At 48.8% G+C, this 22,681-nt stretch overlaps 1 protein-coding gene across 1 annotated transcript in view; it reads left to right on the top strand.

Annotated features, from left to right (window-relative positions):
• The window catches only part of LOC130372311 (collagen alpha-1(VII) chain-like), a 69,011-nt gene that overhangs the window by 514 nt on the left and 45,816 nt on the right, over positions 1–22,681 (top strand). The window contains exons 2-32 of the mRNA XM_056578268.1: positions 837–992; positions 1,859–1,975; positions 2,190–2,336; positions 2,784–2,903; positions 3,889–4,047; positions 4,710–4,823; positions 5,176–5,328; positions 7,682–7,819; positions 8,334–8,480; positions 8,857–8,976; positions 9,311–9,454; positions 10,969–11,349; positions 11,617–11,756; positions 11,924–12,047; positions 13,411–13,554; positions 14,047–14,234; positions 14,671–14,754; positions 15,697–15,714; positions 15,823–15,849; positions 16,119–16,184; positions 18,821–18,901; positions 18,992–19,018; positions 19,611–19,655; positions 19,794–19,868; positions 20,298–20,393; positions 21,056–21,082; positions 21,584–21,637; positions 21,835–21,906; positions 22,009–22,068; positions 22,351–22,386; positions 22,573–22,617. Of these exons, the coding sequence (XP_056434243.1) occupies positions 837–992; positions 1,859–1,975; positions 2,190–2,336; positions 2,784–2,903; positions 3,889–4,047; positions 4,710–4,823; positions 5,176–5,328; positions 7,682–7,819; positions 8,334–8,480; positions 8,857–8,976; positions 9,311–9,454; positions 10,969–11,349; positions 11,617–11,756; positions 11,924–12,047; positions 13,411–13,554; positions 14,047–14,234; positions 14,671–14,754; positions 15,697–15,714; positions 15,823–15,849; positions 16,119–16,184; positions 18,821–18,901; positions 18,992–19,018; positions 19,611–19,655; positions 19,794–19,868; positions 20,298–20,393; positions 21,056–21,082; positions 21,584–21,637; positions 21,835–21,906; positions 22,009–22,068; positions 22,351–22,386; positions 22,573–22,617 (3,305 nt within the window). The remainder of the gene's footprint in view (positions 1–836; positions 993–1,858; positions 1,976–2,189; positions 2,337–2,783; positions 2,904–3,888; positions 4,048–4,709; positions 4,824–5,175; positions 5,329–7,681; positions 7,820–8,333; positions 8,481–8,856; positions 8,977–9,310; positions 9,455–10,968; positions 11,350–11,616; positions 11,757–11,923; positions 12,048–13,410; positions 13,555–14,046; positions 14,235–14,670; positions 14,755–15,696; positions 15,715–15,822; positions 15,850–16,118; positions 16,185–18,820; positions 18,902–18,991; positions 19,019–19,610; positions 19,656–19,793; positions 19,869–20,297; positions 20,394–21,055; positions 21,083–21,583; positions 21,638–21,834; positions 21,907–22,008; positions 22,069–22,350; positions 22,387–22,572; positions 22,618–22,681) is intronic.

The raw sequence follows: 22,681 nt of genomic DNA, 5'->3' as shown, positions 1-22,681 counted from the left end.
GAGAGAGAGAGAGAGAGGAGAGAGAGAGAGAGAGAGAGAGAGAGAGAGAGAGAGAGAGACCCACAGAGAGAGAGAGAGACCCCCACAGAGAGAGAGAGACCCCCAGAGAGAGAGAGAGGAGACCCCCCAGAGAGGAGAGAGAGAGAGAGAGACCCCCCCGAGAGAGAGAGACCCCCCCCCAGAGAGAGAGAGAGACCCCCCCAGAGAGAGAGAGACCCCCACAGAGAGAGAGACCGGGGAAATAGCAAGGTGCTTCTGGAAGACAGAGCAGATCAATCAGCCCTCCGACAGATGCTACGTCGGTTCATACAACGGTTTCGGTCATGTGATCTGAAGTTCCTGAAAATGTTTAAAGTTCAAGCCCACCATCTTGGTCGTTTTTCAACAAAAATATACCAAGCAAAGAGTAATAGTTCGAAAATGTATTTGAATCCCCCTAATTTTTGGATGTTTGATGTGTTTAATGTCTTCCCGCATACCTCATGGGAACCAAACACACATCTTTAAAGTGTTCTTTAAAGTGTTCTATCTGACACAAACACCACATGCACACGCGCAGCACACACACACACACACACACACACACACACACACACACACACACACACACACACACACACACACACACACACACAAACATGCACACACACTGTATAAACACTCATAGAGTACAATTGCCCTCGTTAACGCATTGTTCCTCCTGGTGTGTGTGTGGTGTGGTTGTGTGGTGTGTGTGTGTGTGTGTGTGTGTGTGTGTGTGTGTGTGTGTGTGTGTGTGTGTGTGTGTGTGTGTGTGTGTGTGTGTGTGTGTGTGTGTGTGTGTGTGTGTATTCCAGCCAACCGACCGGGCCTGACCTATGAGAGCCTTCTCCCTGGCGACGCCTCCACCCATGTGATTGACAGCTTGGAAGAAGATAAAAAGTACACCGTCACTATCTATGCTGTGTACCCCGAGGGCCCCAGCGAACCAGTCTCCATAATGGGCCAAACGCGTAAGCTCCGCCAACGGTTTGGTCCCTGATGTTTGGTCAGCAGGAAACACCTCCGCAGATTGAATGTTAATGTTCGGCTTAGAGCCTGAATCTTAATATAGAATGAATTTAATGAGAACAAATGTCTACGGGGGGATGTATTGAAAACATCCACAGATTGAACACCTTTAAATTAAAGGAAACCAAATTAAACAAGATAAGACCGCTGCGGCGTCATGTCGAGAGTGGAGCATACATTCTTCAGAGAAAACTTGTCCAGATGTAATACTATAGTATCACCACACGAGGGCGGTGATTTATAGGTAACGAAACAGCAAACGGCTGCATCATTGTGCTTGACCGCTGAGAATAGCCTAAGTAATAAAATACAGGCCTGCACATTCGGACGTTGAATATGACTTTATAGTTTTTTGTTTTACACTAAATATTTGGTATGACTGGCAAATATGTTCAACAACATACACAAAGTCTAGTTCCACACAGTATCCGATAGATTGGTAACGTAATTTTTGTCATGTCCGACCACGACAAGATATTCTTCCAATGCAGTAACAGGTAAGTTAGTAATAGACTCAACGCTCTGAAACTGTCGGTACGTAAGGACAATGAGCCTGAATAAATCACTGACGTACAATAAATAAATCAACATGTTATCGTGTCCTGTTGGCTAAAATAGCACTCAACACCAATCACGGTACTCGTGCGCTGTCCTAAGGACGACATTGTAAGCGGTCTCGTTTCCTTAGCTACCTGAGGCTACCGTCCCTCTAAAGTTTAGAGTGACTTGAGGCTATTGACTGCGTGGTGTACTTATTCAACATGATGCTGTACAGCTCATTAATGGTATTAACTACGTGTGTTTGCAGTGAAACTGGTTTCCGTGGAGCAGCTGCTGGTTCAGAACGCCACGACGGACACGCTGCAGGCCCGTTGGACGGCGGTGAAGGGGGCCACCGGGTACCGGCTCACCTGGGTGTCCGCAGGTAGGCCCGCCGGCTGGGCTGCCTCTCTCTCTCTCTCTCTCTCTCTCTCTCTCTCTCTCTCTCTCTCTCTCTCTCTCTCTCTCCATCATGAATTGTAACTCTCTTTAATTGATTATCATAAAGAGCAACTAAACTGGGTGTGATTATTCACTTTGGGCAGCTTTTGGTGGCAGGCCAGCAGTGTGTTGATGTGTTCTCCCTGTGCGTCCCTCAGATGGCGACATAGAGAACATCAACCTGGCAGAGAGCTACAGGTTCTACATGATCCAGGGGCTCCGTACGGGCTCAGAGTACATCGTCACCATCAACCCCATCTTCGTAGACATAGAGGGCCCGGTCACCAGCAGCAAGGCCAAGACACGTGAGCGCAGCACCGCACACACACACACACACGCGCGCGCGCACACGCACACACACACACACACACATGAGCACAACACCGCACACACAGCTGCCTGCTGCTGGAGCCAGAGTCAGCTGAATACAGGATTGGATGCTCTCTCTCTCTCTCTCTCTCTCTCTCTCTCTCTCTCTCTCTCTCTCTCTCTCTCTCTCCTATTGCAACTTTGTTTGTGGCTATGTGCAGGAACTACACTTGTTTTTGTGGCCTCGACTGGGTCTCTCGAACATCTTGACCGCTCGTATCTCTAGAATTGACGCCTGATGAATGGCCTCCTGTATGAGCCGGACGCCTCCCTAGGCTCAGGATCCCTCCCTAGGAGGAGATAGAAGCCTCTCTAATTGGTAGGGGCAGATGTGGCCTGTTGGTATGAATGTGTGAATTATGTCCCCCCCCCCCCCCCCCCAGTGGAGAGTGGTGCGGTCCAGTCCCTGAAGGTGGCAGCAGTGAACACCAACAGTGCTGTGGTGTCATGGAACAGAGTCCCCGGGGCCACGGGCTACAGACTGGCCTGGGGGCCCACACATGGTACACACACACACACACACACACACACACACACACACACACACACACACACTCACGCACATGCACACGCACGCGCACACGCACACACACACACACACACACACAGGCTACAGACTGGCCTGGGGGCCCACACATGGTGCACACACACACACACACACACACACACACACACACACACACGCACACGCACGCACGCACACACACACACACACACACACACACACACACACACACACACACACACACACACACACACACACACACACACACACACACACATCCACACACAGGCTACAGACTTGCCTGGGGGACACACACTAACTCACTCACACACAATCACCACACACACACAGAGTGCAGACTGGCCTGGGGATATACACACACACACACACACACATCCACACACAAACTTCCACACACACAAACTTCCACACACAAACCTGCAGAGGATAATTAATTAGTTGCTCTCATCTGCTGTTTATTTGTTCTGAATTGGCTGGTCTGACTTGGGTGAGTCATTTCAAATCATTGTCCACAACATTTATTATTTAACGATTTGCATCAATCAACTTCAGTGTGGCGACCATCGTCACATGTTAACACCAGCTATTTTTTAATCCTCCACTCATCACTGTGCCTCGTTGTTTCATTTTAATGATGTGTGAATCTCTGCTGCTAATTCTATGAAGTCCTGACCATTCTATTCACTAAAATTCACCCATCTTCATATCCTTTATTGAGAAAACAAGCCCATTCCTATAGCTAAAGTCAGCATGTAATAGCTTGGCTAAACACTGATAAGATAATAACAGACAAGATGGTACTGATCCCAGACAGGAGATCTGGGTAAGCGTCTGGTCGTCTGGTCGTCTGCTCATAGCGTAACGTCTGGTTCCTCCTCTGGTTCCTCCTCTGGTTCCTCCTCTGGTTCCTCCTCTGGTTCCTCCTCCGGTTCCTCCTCTGGTTCCTCCTCTGGTTCCTCCAGAGTTCACGGGTCGGGACCGGCCCCGGCAGGTGGCGCTGAACAGCAGCACCACCGAGTACCACCTGAGGAACGTGGTGTACGACACCGAGTACGTCCTGTCCCTCTACGTGCTGTTCGGCACCGTGGTGGGACCTGGCATCACTGCCACCTTCCGCACCTGTGAGTGTCCCGCCGCTTTACTGTGTTTAACAGTGTTTAGTCATTAGGGCATTTAGCGACTTACATCGGTTAATACAAACATTGACAAGCCGACGGCCGAGTCAACCCTGCAAGGCGACAGCCAGGTCGTCAGGAGCAGTGAGGGTTAAGAGTCTCGCTCAGGGACACATCAACACTGGGGAGCTGGGGATCAAACTAGCAACCTACAGGTTACAAGACAGCTGCTCTACCTCCTGAGCTACTCTTTAACAGCATGTAACAGTATAACAGCATGTAACAGTGTATAACAGCATGTAACAGTGTATAACAGTGTATAACAGTGTGTAACAGTGTATAACAACATGTAACAGTGTATAACAGTGTAACAGTGTATAACAACATGTAACAGTGTATAACAGTGTAACAGTGTATAACAGCATGTAACAGTGTATAACAGTATGTAATAGTGTATAACAACATGTAACAGTGTATAACAGCATGTAACAATGTCAGAGTATAACGCTAAATAATAGTTCTACATGTATATAGCTGAGCTGTCCTAACTAATGAAGATATGAGGCCTTGTTAAAGCAGCAGCCACCTTGGCTCTAAGGGCGAGCATGTAGAACCAAGATGAACCAAAATGGCCGCTCTGTGAATAAGGCCCCCCCACTGCCCCCCAGCCCCCCTCGGCTACGTGTCCAACTTCGAGGTGGTCTCCTACACCAGCACCTCCATCGACGTGGAGTGGAGTCCCATCGTGGGCGCCACTGAGTATAAAGTCACCTGGAAGACAGGTAAGGGCCATTGTGTATTCAAGCACAGCTCCATCGCTGCATGACTCTGTATCTTTTGTTATCGATTTCTGGTGGGTTTTTGAAACCGGTGTGTCACAGGCAGAGATCCTGATATCAATTGAGTGTGTTCTGTTGGCTCATTATCGTGTGTGTGTGTGTGTGTGTGTGTGTGTGTGTGTGTGTGTGTGTGTGTGTGTGTGTGTGTGTGTGTGTGTGTGTGTGTGTGTGTGTGTGTGTGTGTGTGTGTGTGTGTGTGTGTGTGTGTGTGTGGTGCGTGCGTGCGTGCGTGCGTGCGTGCGTGCGTGCGTGCGTGCGTGCGTGCGTGCGTGCGTGCGTGTGTGTGTGCGTGTAGATGATGGTACCAGCCCCCAGTCCCGTTACCTGGAGAAGAGTGTCCTGTTCCAGCGCGTTGAAGGCCTGAGGCCCGGGACGGCCTACACAGTCAGCATCCACGCCGTCTACGGCAACACGGAGGGGCCAGAGATATCCCTGTCCCAATTCACAGGTATAGGAGGCCATGCTGTTCTAACCATACAAGTTTACACTCAAGACACAGTAATTATATATATAGTATATAATTAGTAGTAGTCATTTTCTCCCCCCAGTTATATTATAATATCTCTTGCTCTCTCTCTCTCTCTCTCTCACTCTGAACGTTTTTTGAACGTCATTTTCTCACACCCCATACTTACAGTTACTTTTACTCCTACCTATCTGTCATCCTCATTGTATGGAGGGTGTAACTCCCCCTTTCTTAAAGCGTTCGTGTGTGTATTTATACGTGTGTGAGCGCCTGCGTGTGTGTGTATGTGTGTGTGCCTGCGTCTCTGTGTGCACCACTGTGTAAACACGCATGTGTGTATGTGCACACTCATGTGTCTGTATACGTGCACGTCTGTGTCTGCGTGTCATGTAACGTCCCAGCATGATAGACTATAGACATAGACTCAACTACTGACATAGACCCAGACTGAGGACCTGAATAGACACCGCGGCGAACGCCTCGATATGGTAATTAAGAGGGTGGTGAGAGAGGGGCGAGAGAGGGGCGAGGGAGGGGCGAGAGAGGGGCGAGGGAGGGGAGAGAGAGGGGAGAGAGAGGGGAGAGAGAGGGGCGAGGGAGGGGCGAGAGAGGGGCGAGGGAGGGGCGAGAGACGGGCGAGGGAGGGGCGAGGGGAGGGGCGAGGGAGGGGAGAGAGAGGGGAGAGAGAGGGGAGAGAGAGGGGCGAGAGAGGGGCGAGAGAGGGGCGAGAGAGGGGCGAGAGAGGGGCGAGAGAGGGGCGAGAGAGGGGCGAGAGAGGGGCGATGGAGGGGAGAGAGAGGGGAGAGAGAGGGGCGAGAGAGGGGCGAGGGAGGGGCGAGAGAGGGGCGATGGAGGGGAGAGAGACGGGCGAGAGACGGGCGAGGGAGGGGAGAGAGAGGGGAGAGAGAGGGGCGAGAGAGGGGCGATGGAGGGGAGAGAGAGGGGCGAGGGAGGGGCGAGGGAGGGGAGAGAGAGGGGAGAGAGAGGGGCGAGAGAGGGGCGAGAGGCGGGAGAGAGAGGGGCGAGGGAGGGGAGAGAGAGGGGCGAGAGAGAGGGGCGATGGAGGGGAGAGAGAGGGGAGAGGGAGGAGAGAGAGACGGGCGAGAGGCAGGCGAGAGGCGGGCGAGTGAGGGGAGAGAGAGGGGCGAGAGACGGGCGAGGGAGGGGTGAGATAGGGAGTGAGAGAGAGGCGAGAGGCGGGGAGAGAGAGGGGAGAGAGAGGGGCGAGGGAGGGGAGAGAGAGGGGAGAGAGACGGGCGAGAGAGGGGCGAGGGAGGGGCGAGAGAGGGGAGAGAGACGGGCGAGAGAGGGGCGAGGGAGGGGCGAGAGAGGGGCGAGGGAGGGGCGAGGGAGGGGTGAGATAGGGAGTGAGAGAGGGGCGAGGGAGGTGCGAGAGTGGGGCGAGAGACGGGCGAGAGAGGGGCGAGAGAGGGGCGAGAGACGGGCGAGAGACGGGAGAGAGTGGGGCGAGAGAGGGGCGAGAGAGGGGCGAGAGAGGGGCGAGAGAGGGGCGAGAGAGGGGCGAGAGAGGGGCGAGAGAGGGGCGAGAGAGGGGCGAGAGAGGGGCGAGAGAGGGGCGAGAGAGGGGCGAGAGACGGGAGAGAGAGGGGCGGGAGAGCCCTGCGGTCTCTCTCTCCCCGCCGTGTCTCCCGCCGCCGTCTGATGGACGCGTCGTGTGTTTTGTTGTTCCCGTTTTAACCTCGGCGGACGTCCCCGGCACCTCGTCGGACACCCCCTCATCAGCCTATCACTGTCCCAGCTGTTTGTTGAGGGGGGGGTGGCGGTTTATCTTTAGCTGCGAATGAAAACCAAAAATAAAATGTGAGGGACTCTCTTCATTAAGTACACAGCGCCGGGCTGAGAGGAAGAGCAGATATGACGTGTTCCCGGTGAACACCGGTCGTTACGGCATGGAGAGACGCCAGGCCTGTCCCCAGCTTTGTAGGAGCATATAACTACTAACTATGTTGTCATTTGTGGCAATGTTTGTTTCATCCAACGCAGCTTGCATTGATCCGGATGAAGGTCATTAGGAGCAGGTAGAGGTTAGCTTGAGGGCTTCTTGCCTACAGGTCAGGTTCAGACATTGGGCATCGAGCCCAGAACACTTTGGCTGGGAATTGAACTCCCTAACCACAGGATATCATGGCATTGGCTAAAAGTCAGGTCACACATTTTCACAAATTGAAATCATGACCAAATTCAATTCACTGAAATGAAGTTACATCCCGATCGGAGTGAAATCCATGTTGTGTTCACGCCCTGACATGTTGCATGAGGGGATGCGTCCTAGTGTTCCCTCCGGAGGTGGGACTGAAACCCTGTGCTCTGCTAGCCGCGCTCTCCGGTTCGGAGCTGATCCAGACCGTGAGGGAGGTGAAGCTGGTGGACATCGAGGTCAACTCCATCAGCCTGTCCTGGAGGGCCACCAACGGGGTGACGGGCTACAAGGTCTCCTGGAGCCACTTCCAGGGTAGGAACACCCCCCCCCCCCTCCGTCCCCGACCACTGCTCAGCACAAGTCATTGGTCCACTTTTCAGCCTATTTTTGATATTTGATTCAGTTTATTATTATTTTTTTCCCTAAATCGATCAATTAATATCAATTCATCTTTTTCTGGGTCACTGAGGATGATCTGATATCATCTCTGGTTCCAACGCACAATGTTCCATTTCTAACCTCCCCGAGCTTCTTGTTTCCTGTTACGAAATTCAGAAGGGTTTTTATTATCTGCGGTGGTCGGTCTACACTGTGTTGAATGTAAACCTTACACACACGTCTCTAATGTCTAACTAGAGAGCGTTGAGTTTGTGTTCACTGTTTACTGCTAATTACTGATTCAGGATCCAGTAACATCATCCGTTGAAACAAATGTGAAGCAGAGCAAGAGGAACACCATGGTCGCCCAGATTGGAGCTACATCCCAGTATTCTAAACTCTGACCTGCGTATTGACTGAACCTTGTAATGTGCCGGCCCGCCTCTAGGGGGCGGTGTGAAGTCCCAGCTTGTGCCAGCCCCTGCCACCACCTTCACCATCCCCGACCTGCAGGGCAGCTCGGCCTATAAGATCCAGGTGTCCTCCATGTTGGGCAGCAGGGAGGGGAGCCCGGCACTGGTCACCGCTCGCACACGTGAGTCCAACCCTGGACGCTAAATACTGTGGTCGTTATATGTTGCTGACGTGTCTTTTGCAGGAAAGTGAAAATACTTGTTTGACATAAACTTTTCATTGAGTTTTTCTATTTTATTTTCTGTTCATTAACTCATCTTTGACCTAAGAAAAAATGCATTGTCATGTTTATTGAATATCATATGTCATTAATCAATATTGATGTTGTACACACATTTTTTATTGCAGCTTATTAAACTGTACTTATTCTTTTAAAAATCGAATGTATAAATATAAAAACATAGAAACACAAGAATGATAATGGACTCAAGGAGTTTTATTGAAAATCTTAATAATGCACTAAGGTAGAGTGAGAGTGCGTCTGCTCTCTGTCCCAGTGGACCTGCCCAAGGTGAACGGCTTCACAGCGCTCAACACCACGGACAGTGGAACGCTGCTCAGCTGGGCCAGCGTGGCCGGGGCCTCGGGGTACCTGCTGTCATGGAGGCACATCTCAGGTCAGAGGTCACCCTACCCCTACCGCTCACACCCCCCCCCCCCCCCCCCCCCCCTCCTACACATCTCAGGTCAGAGGTCACCCTACCCCTACCGCTTACACCCTCCCCCCTCCTCAACATCTCCATCCCATTCCCGGGACCTCAGCCCCACCCTGGTTATCCCAGGAGGATTGACAGGGAACGCTGCGGCTTCCGACGCACGTCAGTTTGACCGGAGCAGGAGACCTTCTGAGGCGCTCATGACTTTTGAATAACTTAGTTTATTATCTGAGGGAGAACAGGTTCTCCATGATCCATCTCTCTCCCTCACTCACTCACTCTACCTCCCCCGTAGAGCTGGACACCAAGACGGAGACCCTGGGCCTGGCCACCTCCTACAAGGTGCTGGACCTTCTGTACGGCCGGACCTACCTCTTCACCATCAGACCTCTGTACGGGGAGGTGGAGGGCCCCGTCACCACCGTCTACCAGAGGATACGTAAGCACAGCCCCCCTGGCCTCGTTAACATCAGACACTCTGGCCTCGTTAACATCAGCCACTCTGGCCTCATTAAGATAAGACACTCTGGCCTCATTAAGATAAGACACTCTGGCCTCATTAAGATAAGACACTCTGGCCTCGTTAACATCAGACACTCTGGCCTCATTACGATAAGACACTCTGGCCTCATTAAGATAAGACACTCTGGCCTCGTTAACATCAGACACTCTGGCCTCATTAAGATAAGACACTATGGCCTCGTTAACATCAGACACTCTGTCCTCATTAAGATGAGACACTCTGGCCTCGTTAACATGAGACACTCTGGCCTCGTTAACATGAGACACTCTGGCCTCATTAAGATAAGACACTCTGGCCTCATTAAGATGAGACACTCTGGCCTCGTTAACATGAGACACTCTGGCCTCGTTAACATGAGACACTCTGGCCTCATTAAGATAAGACACTATGGCCTCGTTAACATCAGACACTCTGGCCTCGTTAACATGAGACACTCTGGCCTCGTTAACATCAGACACTCTGGCCTCATTAAGATAAGACACTCTGGCCTCGTTAACATCAGACACTCTGGCCTCATTAAGATAAGACACTATGGCCTCGTTAACATCAGACACTCTGTCCTCATTAAGATGAGACACTCTGGCCTCGTTAACATCAGACACTCTGTCCTCATTAAGATGAGACACTCTGGCCTCGTTAACATGAGACACTCTGGCCTCGTTAACATGAGACACTCTGGCCTCGTTAACATCAGACACTCTGGCCTCGTTAACATCAGACACTATGGCCTCGTTAACATCAGACACTCTGGCCTCGTTAACATGAGACACCCTGGCCTCGTTAACATCAGACACTCTGGCCTCGTTAACATGAGACACTCTGGCCTCGTTAACATCAGACACTCTGGCCTCGTTAACATCAGACACTCTGGCCTCGTTAACATCAGACACTCTGGCCTCGTTAACATCAGACACTCTGGCCTCGTTAACATCAGACACTCTGGCCTCGTTAACATCAGACACTCTGGCCTCGTTAACATCAGACACTCTTCAGAATCTGCTCAGGTGAAACGGCTGTGAGATCGTGAAGACTTTCTCGGCCTAAAACGAACGGTTCTACGAGAGATGTAGACGACTGTCCTACGTAGAAAGCACCTCCTGTGGTGGTGTACACCACTTTCAAGCTAGATTGACGAGGGATAGGTTGTCGTCTAGAGTTTAGACTGAACTCGCGGAAGCGTCAAGTCCCGCCCTAAGCTCCGACGCCACCGGTCGTTTCACATCATATGCCGATGATGTGAAACACTCTGTGGTATCTCTGTGGGAACAACTTGATTCTTGATCTGATTTCTGTCACGCTTCAAACTTGAAGCACAATTTCTGCTCCCTATATTTTGGGCTTTACAGGGAAGTATGATATAAAGTGTCTGTACTTTAGTTTACTTTAAAACTAATACCAGTAAACTAATACTGGTTGTTGCTCCTCCCCAGTGGCTCCGGAACCTCCCCTGGTACCAGTCCGGCCAGTAGCTCCTCCCCTGGTACCAGTCCGGCCAGTCTCTCCTCCCCTGGTACCAGTCCAGCCAGTAGCTCCTCCCCTGGTTCCAGTCCAGCCAGTAGCTCCTCCCCTGGTTCCAGTCCAGCCAGTAGCTCCTCCCCTGGTTCCAGTCCAGCCAGTAGCTCCGCCCTCATCTCGCCTCGACCCCGCCTCCCCTCCCGTGGCCGTCGCCGTACCCACGGGGGATCGAGGAACCCCCAAGAGCAGCCCCACCCCCGCCAGGACCCTGACCAGCGTGGTTACCATGGCAGCCGTCACTCCCACCAGCCCCCCCCCAGTGCCCAAAGCAGAGACCACGCCCCCTGCTGGGCCAGGTAAGGTTGAGACCACAGCGACGTTATTACCTATTAGATATACACTGTATACATGTTGATGAACACCATCATCAACGTAGACAGTTAACAAGCTGGGGAAGCTGATTATTATACCATTTTACTTTTTGGCGTTTGCTCATCTGTGACTGTGTGTGTGTGTGTGTGTGTGTGTGTGTGTGTGTGTGTGTGTGTGTGTGTGTGTGTGTGTGTGTGGGGGGGGTGTTTTGTGCTGTTACTGTTTCATTATTTTGCTCTCCTTATTGACAGCGTGCGGTAAGGTCAAAGCCGACATTGTGTTCTTGGTGGACGAGTCGTCCAGCATCAGCGCAAACAACTTTGACAAAATCAAGGACTTCCTCTTCAGAGCAGCCACGTACTTCCCAATCATTGGTCCTCAGGGCACTCAGGTCAGCCAATCAACAACGAGCGGGGGAATTAGCCTAATGTCGTAATGATTTGCATGTTGAAACTGCCAAAATTAGTAGTATTGGTTTGTAGAGAACCAATTCATGTGTATGTTTTTATTTTTCTGATACTAAACAAAGTTTCCCTCATCATTTTCTCTCCCTCTCAGTTTGCCGTAGTTCCCTTCAGCAACGAGCCGCGGATAGAATTCCGTCTGAACGCCTTCAAGGACCGAAACTCTCTGCTCAGAGCCATCAGAGCACTGCGCTACGGTGGAGGAAACACCAGAACAGGTCTCTGGAACACACCAAACACACACACACACGTTGACATGACATACCTTAAGACCATGAACAAAAGCTGAGCTCAGTCTCAGATTATTGGCCCTCATCTTTGAATGCTTTTTTTCCCACCTATAGTTTGGTCAGATAAAATCGGATTCGGGATTTGAAGTTGCATCTTTGTTGAGTGTTTGGTGTGCACCGGATCTCGAATGAAAGTCAGAGATGCTCCAATGTTCAGCAGAAACTGATTTGAATTGAAGAGGTGTGAAAGGGCCTTAAAATACCCCCTCAGACACTGACATGTGATGTTAGACAGGTTGTGAGCCATGAGAGCTTTGGTGAATGTGACACTACTTCCTCAATCATATCATAGTGCAGCAAAACTATTTACCATTGAGCTTCTATTCATGAGCAGGTTAGGGTTAGAAGGTTAGGGTTAGTGGTTAGGGGTTAGCAGGTTAGGGTTAGTGGTTAGGGGTTAGCAGGTTAGGGGTTAGCAGGTTAGGGTTAGCAGGTTAGGGTTAGTGGTTAGGGGTTAGCAGGTTAGGGGTTAGCAGGTTAGGGGTTAGCAGGTTAGGGTTAGCAGGTTAGGGTTAGCATGTTAGGGGTTAGCAGGTTAGGGTTAGCAGGTTAGGGTTAGCAGGTTAGGGGTTAGCAGGTTAGTGGTTAGCAGGTTAGGGGTTAGCCGGTAAGTATTTAGCAGGTTAGGGTTAGCAGGTTAATGGTTAGGGGTTAGCAGGTTAGGGTTAGCAGGTTAGGGGTTAGTGGTTAGCAGGTTAGGGTTTGCAGGTTAGGGGTTAGCAGGTTAGTAGTTAGCAGGTTAGGGTTAGCAGGTTAGTGGTTAGGCATCTAGCTCCAGAACTCAAACAAGTAGACTGCCTACATCGCGTTGAACCAGGACGCCCAAACCACGAGACATAAATGCATCTACAGGTCATGTAATGACCTATAGATGATGTTCAACGTCATGTAAAAGCAGGCTATAGCACGGTCCATGCTACATGCCAACTAGGTGGCTCCCACACTCCTCCTAGGTGGCTCCTACTGGGTTCCTCCAGAAAGAGGCCCAGGTTGGGGATGTTGGAAAACCGGTTTATTGTAGAGGTTGATTGACATGGAGGCCGGAGCTGGTGTTCCATGCTGCAGATGAGTGTGTGTGGGGCTGGCTGGTTCAACCAGTGGGCACCTTCATCGCTCAATGTGCAGCAGGTGTGCAGCCTCGCCAGCCCCGGAGCCCGGTCAGTCGGACTCGGGCCGGCTGAGGCTGCTTCAACCAGCCACCGTCCACCACACTCTGCACAGGCTTATGTTAGGGTTACCTCCACGTTCCTCTAACCGTCCACCCCCCCCCCCCCCCCCCCCCCCCCCCCAGGGCAGAGCATGGGCTTCGTGCTGGAGGACGTGTTCCAGGAGGCCCAGGGGATGAGGCAGGACGTGGCCCACGTCATGGTGCTGATCACGGACGGCCGGGCCCAGGACGACGTGCTGCCCCCCTCCAGGATGGCACGCGCTCTGGGTACACACGCACGCACGCACCCCGCACCCCGCAGCCCGCGCGCACGCACGCACGCACGCACGCACGCACGCACCCACGCACCCACGCACCCACGCACCCACGCACGCACCCACGCACCCACGCACGCACGCACACACGCACGCACGCACTAAGACATTATTGGTAGTCCCAATAATGTCTTAGTCAAGCCCTTATTTTTGATAAACATAATTGATGATACTCAGCCTACTTTGCCTCTGACCCAATTACTTATTATTATTATTATTATTATCGCAAAATCAAAGAAATTTGACCCAATCAACATCGGCACATGATACAGATTACCCAGTGAGTGAAATGATTAGCAGTAGTTTGCTTTTGGGCTATGAATCATGAAGCGGTCTATTTGTATGCACACCCCATTTATGCAACCTTTTTAAAATAGGCTGTATTTTTAGGTCAAATATAAATGAAAGGTCAATGTGTAGCAAGCCTCGTCTGTCTGTCCATCAGGCGTCAGTATTCTGGCGGTGGGGGTGGCTAACGCAGACCTGGAGGAGCTGAAGCTGATCGCCGCCCCCACCAACTACAAGAACATCTTCTTCTCCCCCACCTTTGAGGACTTTCCCTCGGTGGAGCGGGAGTTCATCCATAGCCTGTGCAGCGAGGAGCTGCTGTCTGAGTACCAGCTGGCGGACCAGGTGAGGCCGGGAGGGAGCGCACAAGACGTGTTGAGAATGTAATAATCAGACGTGTTTTCACTGCTTTTTCATTGATATTCTTTAAAATTATATGATATACAGTTTTGACTATATTATTTAAAATGTCCTACCTTTCCTCTCCGAATCAGTTTGCTCTGTTGAGAACTATGTTGATTATCAGTAAGAATATTGATTGAGTGTCACATTTAATCAACACAGTTTCGTCTTAAATGAAAGAGAGCAGTGAAAAGAGCTACAGCGCGGGTTTAGCCGTACTTTCAAACACATTTCAAAGAGAAGACGTACAGAGTGACAGAGGTGTCGTCTCTATTATTATTGTCCTTAAGGATGTGATATGGTTTAATGCATGCACCTATGGTTGTGTTGTGGTTATGGTTGTGTTATGGTTATGGTTGTGTTGTGGTTGTGTTCCCAGTCCTCCCAGCTAGACCCTCCCACTGGGGACGCCGAGGAGCTGAAGGAACCAGAGGGACCTTCATGTCTCTCCAAGTGTATGAAGGTGATCCACAGGTTCCCACATGGTCTCTGATGTCACTGTTCCACAGCCCTGTCACTAACAGGCTCACACATGGTCTCTGATGTCACTGTTCCACAGCCCTGTCACTAACAGGCTCACACCTGGTCTCTGATGTCACTGTTCCACAGCCCTGTCACTAACAGGCTCACACATGGTCTCTGATGTCACTGTTCCACAGCCCTGTCACTAACAGGCTCCCACATGGTCTCTGATGTCACTGTTCCACAGCCCTGTCACTAACTGGCTCACACATGGTCTCTGATGTCACTGTTCCATAGCCCTGTCACTAACAGGCTCACACATGGTCTCTGATGTCACTGTTCCACAGCCCTGTCACTAACAGGCTCCCACATGGTCTCTGATGTCACTGTTCCACAGCCCTGTCACTAACAGGCTCCCACATGGTCTCTGATGTCACTGTTCCATAGCCCTGTCACTAGCAGCCGGACCACGGGTTATGATCGACTCTGTGATAGCTCACGGGGAATGGTCCAGCCCTGCTGTTTTTTATATCAGAGCGTACGGCTTATTTCTTAAAGAGGTGATATTATGCCACCAGGTGTGAGTGTGATTAGCCATTACGAGCCTTTTGCTAGATGTATGATGGATAGATGAGCAACACTTGCTACAGTCCAGGTGGTAAGCTGGTAGTCCAGGTGGTAAGCTGGTAGACTGATCTATCAAGAATAGATCTAGGTGGAAAGAAACAACAACACAGGAAAAGGGCTGTTTTTCGAACGGCTTGTAATGGCTAAACAAACTCACCCCTGGTGGCATAATGTCACCCCTTTGAGTGCAGTCTACAACAACACATCTGTTTTTTGGGGGAAAAATAATCAATGCAAATGTTTTTTACACAGATTGCTTTTATAAAAATCTTGAGCCTGTGCTTTTTCATAACCTTATGTCAATATCCACTTTCAGGGACAGAAAGGTGAAAAGGTGAGTTGAATTAACCTTTTAAAATGATTGTGATTATTTATGAAATAACTTTAGGATTTAACCTGGAGTTCTTCTCTGAAATAGTTGAATAAACATTTCTTCCTGTAGGGGACTGGCTCTGGTCTTGGAGGATTGGTGAGTTTTGAAGATGAAAATTATTTTGTTTCTACGTGTTGCAATGCAAGGTCTTCACATTTGATTCCTCTACAAATATTCTGATAGGTTTTCTGACCAAAGCATCGGTTTTCTTTCATTGTTGTGTCTGTCTGTCTGTCTGTCTGTCTGTCTGTCTGTCTGTCTGTCTGTCTGTCTGTCTGTCTGTCTGTCTGTCTGTCTGTCTGTCTGTCTGTCTGTCTGTCTGTCTGTCTGTCTGTCTGTCTGTCTGTCTGTCTGTCCGTTTGCAGAGATTTCAACAAACCCCTGGAAAGCCAGATCCCTTTGCGCCATCCAAAGGGGAAAGAGGGGAGAAGGTAATTCAGAACCACCACGCACGCACACACACACTGAGAGAGAATTTGACTACATCCTTTGAAGGATTATGATTACGGTAATATCTTGCCTTATATGCTATATTAATGAGTTAAGCGTGGAAAAGAGAGCCTCTTAAAGAAGATCATCCGATGTTCTCTGCCATCATTATGTACTAATTTTCCTTGTACAATAGATTTCTTCTGATGAGGTCGGGACAACCTAAAAAGTGTTGTGACTGGAATTGATGTGGAAGGCTAGGAAAGAGGGGAACTCGGTGTTCCTTGACGGATAAGAGGAGGCAAAGTTAAAGGATGAGGGGAAACTGGGTGATAGGTTTGTGGCCTTTCACCCAGTTGAACTTAAAGACCATGAACAGAGGAAGAAACAGAAGTTAGTTGATGTTAAAGCCAGGTATTGCCATTGTTTGATTACAACCCTGGCTTGGAGCTCATGGGAGGAATCACAGAACTGAGGTTATAAAAACTGGAAAAGGATGTTCTGCAGACCAGCTTGGCTTCTGTATTCCTTTGTTTGAAGTTCTAAATATTGGCCTTAAACTTTATTCTGCGGTTTCCTGCCCTGTTTCCTGTTACACATTTTCCCAGTGCATGCATGTTAGGAACCCAATTAAGTTTCTGTATATCGATGCATAGATAACCAAGAATATATCGGCACCACTTTCAGAACCAATATAAGTAAAACGTTAAATGTTAAATGTTAAAATGCTCTCATCATAAAACATTGGTCAATTTTGATCACCCTTCATCTGGGCTTCAATGCTTTGCATCCATGCATCTCTCTGTGGGAAGTGGCAACAGTGTGTTAGTATATTTAGTTCATCAGCTGAAAGCAAATACCGAGAGCAGACTGGGGATATACACCACACAGCTGGGAGTTATTTGGATAATTATAACCATTATAACCAGCCGGTTTTATGTAATAGTCAATAGTTACAGGAGCTCCGTTCTGCTGCCTTCATCTGGCAATAGTATCCGTCCGCTATATAAGTCTTCAGTTTAAACACTAAAACGTTAAATTCTGTCTTCAAATCTGTGACTGTAATTAAGGGCTTTGTTTATTAATAAAGGCCTTAATTACAGCTTTGATGATGGATGTTTAATAGTAAGCCCTATGTATACAGAGCGTCAGGAAGAGGAAGTGACCCTCTGGTTCTGAACGGTTATCTGGGGATAACATCAGGGGTGGAAAGTTGAAGCTTAGTGTCGGCTACACACAATTAAATGTTATCATTATTACGTATTATTTGGGTGACATTAATTGTTTTAATAACCACCAGCATTTGTCTTTTGTGTAACTTCTTAATTACTGAGCTAAACGATGCAATAAAACGGATTCTGTTACATCAATTTATTAAAAAAATTATGTGGTTGATATATGAAAACTAATGGGGACAAATACCTTCCATTATGTCTAGACATCAAATGGGTTCTGTCCGGGAGGAATTACCAACCACACTCTTTATTAAAAGACATCACTTTAATAACTTGCATATTCCATTTCATCATAGTTTTCCATGAAGTTTAAAAGGAATCACGTTGTACTTTGTCTTTTCTCTACTTATGTCTTCAAGTCGTATGGGTTTCCTATGACCTACAGCAAGTATGTTGAGTACAGACTTCCACTTTCATTGCTGATAAATAGGGCTGCACGATTAATCAAATTCAAATCGAAATCGCAATGTAATAGAACGTGGTATGCAAATCGATAAAAAAAAGTGATTTGTTACCGTTACTGACTGGAAATCAGTACGATTCATTTATTATTATCTTTTTTTTCATTCAATAGTTGAATAAAGTTTATAATATAAATTAATCTCACCACATCGGCCTGGCCTAAAGGAAAGAGCAGTTTTTTTGTTGACTGCTTCCAATGTTGTGTTGGTCATACTAAAGAATGATTTATTTATTTGTTAGTGAATAATACACAACATAAGGAACTTAATAAATTAAAAAAATCGCACATTAAATCGTAATCGCAATATTGGTCAAAATAATTAGATTATTTCCCCAAATCGTTCAGCCTACTGACAAATAACTTAATGACGACGAAATCAACCGTTTTCCGATAACTACATGTTATTGTACCAGCAGAATCGCTGCAATACGTTGTATTTGCACTAAGTCATCAGAAGAGCAACATGTGTGGTGACATCGATGTGTTTTTCCCTTGGTAATGCTGCGGTACGCCTGCTCCACGTTAGCACTCTGTAATGACGCACGTCGACAAGTGGCTCAGTGACGTACTGGCACGCTGCTCTGTGAAGAAGTATTCTATTTTCTGTCTTTCTCGAAAAAACAGAAACTACTGTTATTCCATTTGCCTTCTTCACCAGCACCTATGGTGGTGGGGTGGGGTGGGGTGCTTGACCCCTTAAGGAGATGCTTGACCCCTAGCGAAATAACCACTTTGCTTGAATGGTACATAAAGATTGTCTTATGGCCCCTTGAAACCACTGGCCCCAGTAGAGGGTGTGTCTACATCCAGCAGTCTACACCTCTCCCGTTATCACTTTATCACCTCTGGTCGGGGCCTCAGTGCCTCGGGGGTCTCCAGTCTGTCTCAGCTTTTGGTTTACGGCGGTATTACATTGCATACTTTTCCCTCCCCTCAACAGGGGCCTTCCGGAACAGATGGTATTCCTGGGTTGCCGGGGAGACCGGGAAGGTCTGGACCTCCCGGTTCTGCCGGCCAGCGGGTAACGAGGAGCCTAACGGAGGCGTGAGCAGATGTTGTGTCTGGGGTTTATCGTGTTTCGTCTATGACTAACGCTGATGCTTCTTCACAGGGTGGCCAAGGTGTTCCCGGGGACATGGTATGTTTCGAAAAGCTCTCACGTGAATAAATAGTATTAATGAACAAAAACCTTTATTGATTAAGCATAACCTCATTTTATATTTAGTCGACCGAGTTGGAGTACAGGATATAAGAGTATAATGCAAGCTGTCAGCCGCCACCATAAGCTCTCCTCTGTTCCAGTGAAGTATGCCCTCTCTTCGGGTTCATACACCTTGTTGTAAATTATATTAAAGGTCTCCACACAATCCCACCTTTTTGGTCGTAAATCCATCTTAGGTGTGTTGTGTTCATAAACATCCTCAGACAGCACAGCAACTCCCACTTCCCCTCATTGATGTTATTCCCACAAATATAATTGAATCACAGTAATAAACACAATCAATGCAGAACAGACACTGTTTTGTATTGCTCTCATCAAAAAGAAGTACCGGATGGCTCTACTTTTTCCACAATGTCTTGTTTTTTAAAAAATGTATGATGACTATATGCTCTGTAAGGTGACCTTGGGTGTTTTGAAAGGCGCCTCTAAATTAAATGTATTATTATTATTATTATTATTACTGAATTTACCGATACCAGAGAATGAACAATGGGGCTTTTCTTTTCAGGGCCCTCCTGGAAACACAGGGTCCAAGGGCCAGAGGGGAGAGAGGGTGAGTGGAACCACTAGCCTCTTCTGACCTCACAAACATGTCCGCCAACACCAACCACCCTGACGCCCGCTGACAACCGTACGGTAGAAGCCGTTGAGTCCACACGCTGGTTGACCCTCGACCCTCTCTGCCTCGCAGGGCGACCCGGGATACGTGATCGGGGGCACGGAGGCCGGCTACGTCCCGGGACGGAAAGGAGAACCCGGTTCCTCTGTGAGTAATCCCCCGGAGAACCACGATCGCTCGTTTACTCGACGTTTACTTTAATTGTCGTTCACTTTTACTCAATGTCTCCACGTCTCCACGATGTTTAAACGATGGTTGCTTGATGTGATTTTGAAATTGCTTCTCCACGTGACCTCCGCCGGGTGCATGTGACTGATGTGTCTCCCATGTGACCTCCGCCGGGTGCATGTGACCGATGTGTCTTCTCCATGTCACCTCCGTCTTGTGTATGTGACTGATGTGTCTCCCATGAGGGTCAACACTCATCCTGATATTAATATAGAAACATGGCCGCTCCATCCCTGGCTCCGTGCACGGCGTTGACACCGTCTACATACTACTGTCAGAGAGCAGCAGCAGCTCTGACAGATCCCCCCATTGTGTTGATCAGCGCGCCCCTCTGCCTCTCACTCCCAGGGCCCCCAGGGGCCTGCGGGGGTGCCGGGGGTGTCTGGAGCCCAAGGCCGGCCGGGACAGGAGGGCCTCGCTGGGCCCCCGGGGACATCCATCAAGGTACCGTGGCCCTGGGCGATCCGGGGTTCCTCGCGCTCCGTCATGGACACCTTAAGATCTTCTAGATGTTTTAAATCATGTAACATGTGTCCTTCATTGGAGCACTCCACATGCTGCTTTGTTTCATCATGTATTCATGTTCTCACGTCACACAGTCGACTCCACACAGGCTGTTGTTACAGCAAGTCCAACGCCAGGCCCCACTCTTTACACGTCACGGGGCCTTGAACCCGACAGCGTTGCCCTTCTCTGGGGTTGGATTTGCACGATGTATTATCTTGAACTGAGAATCACAAATCTTTGCTTTCATGTCTGGGCTTTCTCTTTTTAGCCAATCTAAACGTGTGTGTGTGTGGTTGTGTGTGTGTGTGTGTGTGTGTGTGTGTGTGTGTGTGTGTGTGTGTGTGTGTGTGTGTGTGTGTGTGTGTGTGTGTGTGTGTGTGTGTGTGTGTGTGTGTGTGTGTGTGTGTGTGTGTACCTGGAAAAAGCAATTCACACTTCAAAGAGTCCTAACTTGTTAGAAAATATAACCGAAAATAATTCTTTGTAGACCAAGAACCTTACCGTTAATATGAAAATATAGTTACTATATATATGAATGCAATGTTTTTATTTGCATCCTTCATATCGTTTTGATTGTTAAGAACTATTTGTATTTGCAGGGTGACACAGGAGAGCCTGGGGCTAAAGTAAGTACAGAAGCTGTTTATTCATCTGCTCTATTAACACACATTCGTTATTCCACAGTGGACTCTATCCACCTAGTGGCCTCGTTGGTCGACGGGGTTGGGAAACCCTCTACAATATTTGCGTCTGCTTTGGATAAAGCAGACGCTTTATCCAAAGTGACTTATAATAGGTACATTTGTCAAAAGAAAGTGAAACACTTTGTCACTGTCAAAATGCATTCTCAAGCTACCTGGGTGGGAACAGGAATACAGAATTAAAAAGAACAAGTAGAGTTGTCATGGTTTCCAAAGATTGTGAAGGGTTTTCCCACCCAACTGACCGATTTGCCTGCCAGATGCTTTGGGTCTAAAGAGACACAACACAGAGGGACCAGAGATGTGGGACTGTGGTCTGTACATCACACTTGATCTCTGGAAGGTTCCAATAAAGTACTGCAGGATCCTCTTGTGTCTTGTTTTGGACTGGGAGCATCTTAATGAACCAGGATTTGTTTTGTGAAGGGTCTGCGGGGGAAGACGGGGCAGAAGGGAGACCCGGGAGATCAGGGAAGAGATGTAAGTTCTGATTAGTTACTGAAAACACTCTACAAATATAATCACCTGTTTCTGACGTTATCACTCAATTGAATGGGAATTATCGGTCGTCAGGAGAGGCCTACTGTTCCTGCCACTGGGCTCAATGAACAGTAGGTTCAGATTGTGTTTCTATGCTTCCCTCCTCCCTCTGAAACACACGTACCCACGCCGACCAGGGAACGGCGGGACTGCCCGGTCCGATCGGGATAGACGGAGTGCCTGGGTCCCCCGGGGACGAGGGACAAAAGGTAGTGCTGTTTCTGACCCTGCAGGATGTTGGCCAAAATGACGTTGTGTCTGTTAACGTGTTGTTCTAATGCCGGGGGGCGTTTTGGGTTTTGTCTTGTCAGGGTGAACAAGGAATAGGAATACAAGGAGTACAAGGCCCGCGTGGATTTGCAGGAGAAAAGGTACTCTGTTCTAAGGCTGAGGTTGCGTAGCTCGTGGTCCTAAAAGAAGAATGTTGATCTGTCAATCAGTGTTCATAAGTGTAGTCTGTTCCAACACAACCTCCACCACAACGTGACTGACTCATCGGAAATGTCGCTCAGAGAAGATTACGGAACAACAACCATGAAAACAGCTCATGTGATGGAATGACCTCATTTGTTGTGTCTTGCTGGATTTCTCTCAGAGGTCCTCCGATACACTCTGACTACCATTTCATTTTCATAAATTCACTTTTTTTGCAGGGTAACATCGGATTCTCAGGACCAATGGGACCCAAGGTATTGTCATATTCAGCCAAGTATTAACAAAAAACAATATCATGTTTCTCATCTTTTCTTTTACATTAAGTGTGTGTGTGTGTGTGTGTGTGTGTGTGTGTGTGTGTGTGTGTGTGTGTGTGTGTGTGTGTGTGTGTGTGTGTGTGTGTGTGTGTGTGTGTGTGTGTGTGTGTGTGTGTGTTAAAGGGGGCCACCGGCGACCAGGGCATCCAAGGAGTCACCGGTCTTCGGGTACACACCACCCCCTTCATCTCCACAGATATACACATATATATACACATGTATACACATATAT

The sequence above is a fragment of the Gadus chalcogrammus genome, chromosome 19, assembly GCF_026213295.1.
Source record: "Gadus chalcogrammus isolate NIFS_2021 chromosome 19, NIFS_Gcha_1.0, whole genome shotgun sequence".
Classification (NCBI taxonomy): Eukaryota; Metazoa; Chordata; class Actinopteri; order Gadiformes; family Gadidae; genus Gadus; species Gadus chalcogrammus.
Note: the sequence above shows the minus strand (reverse complement) of the source record. Positions and strands in the feature narration are given on the sequence as shown.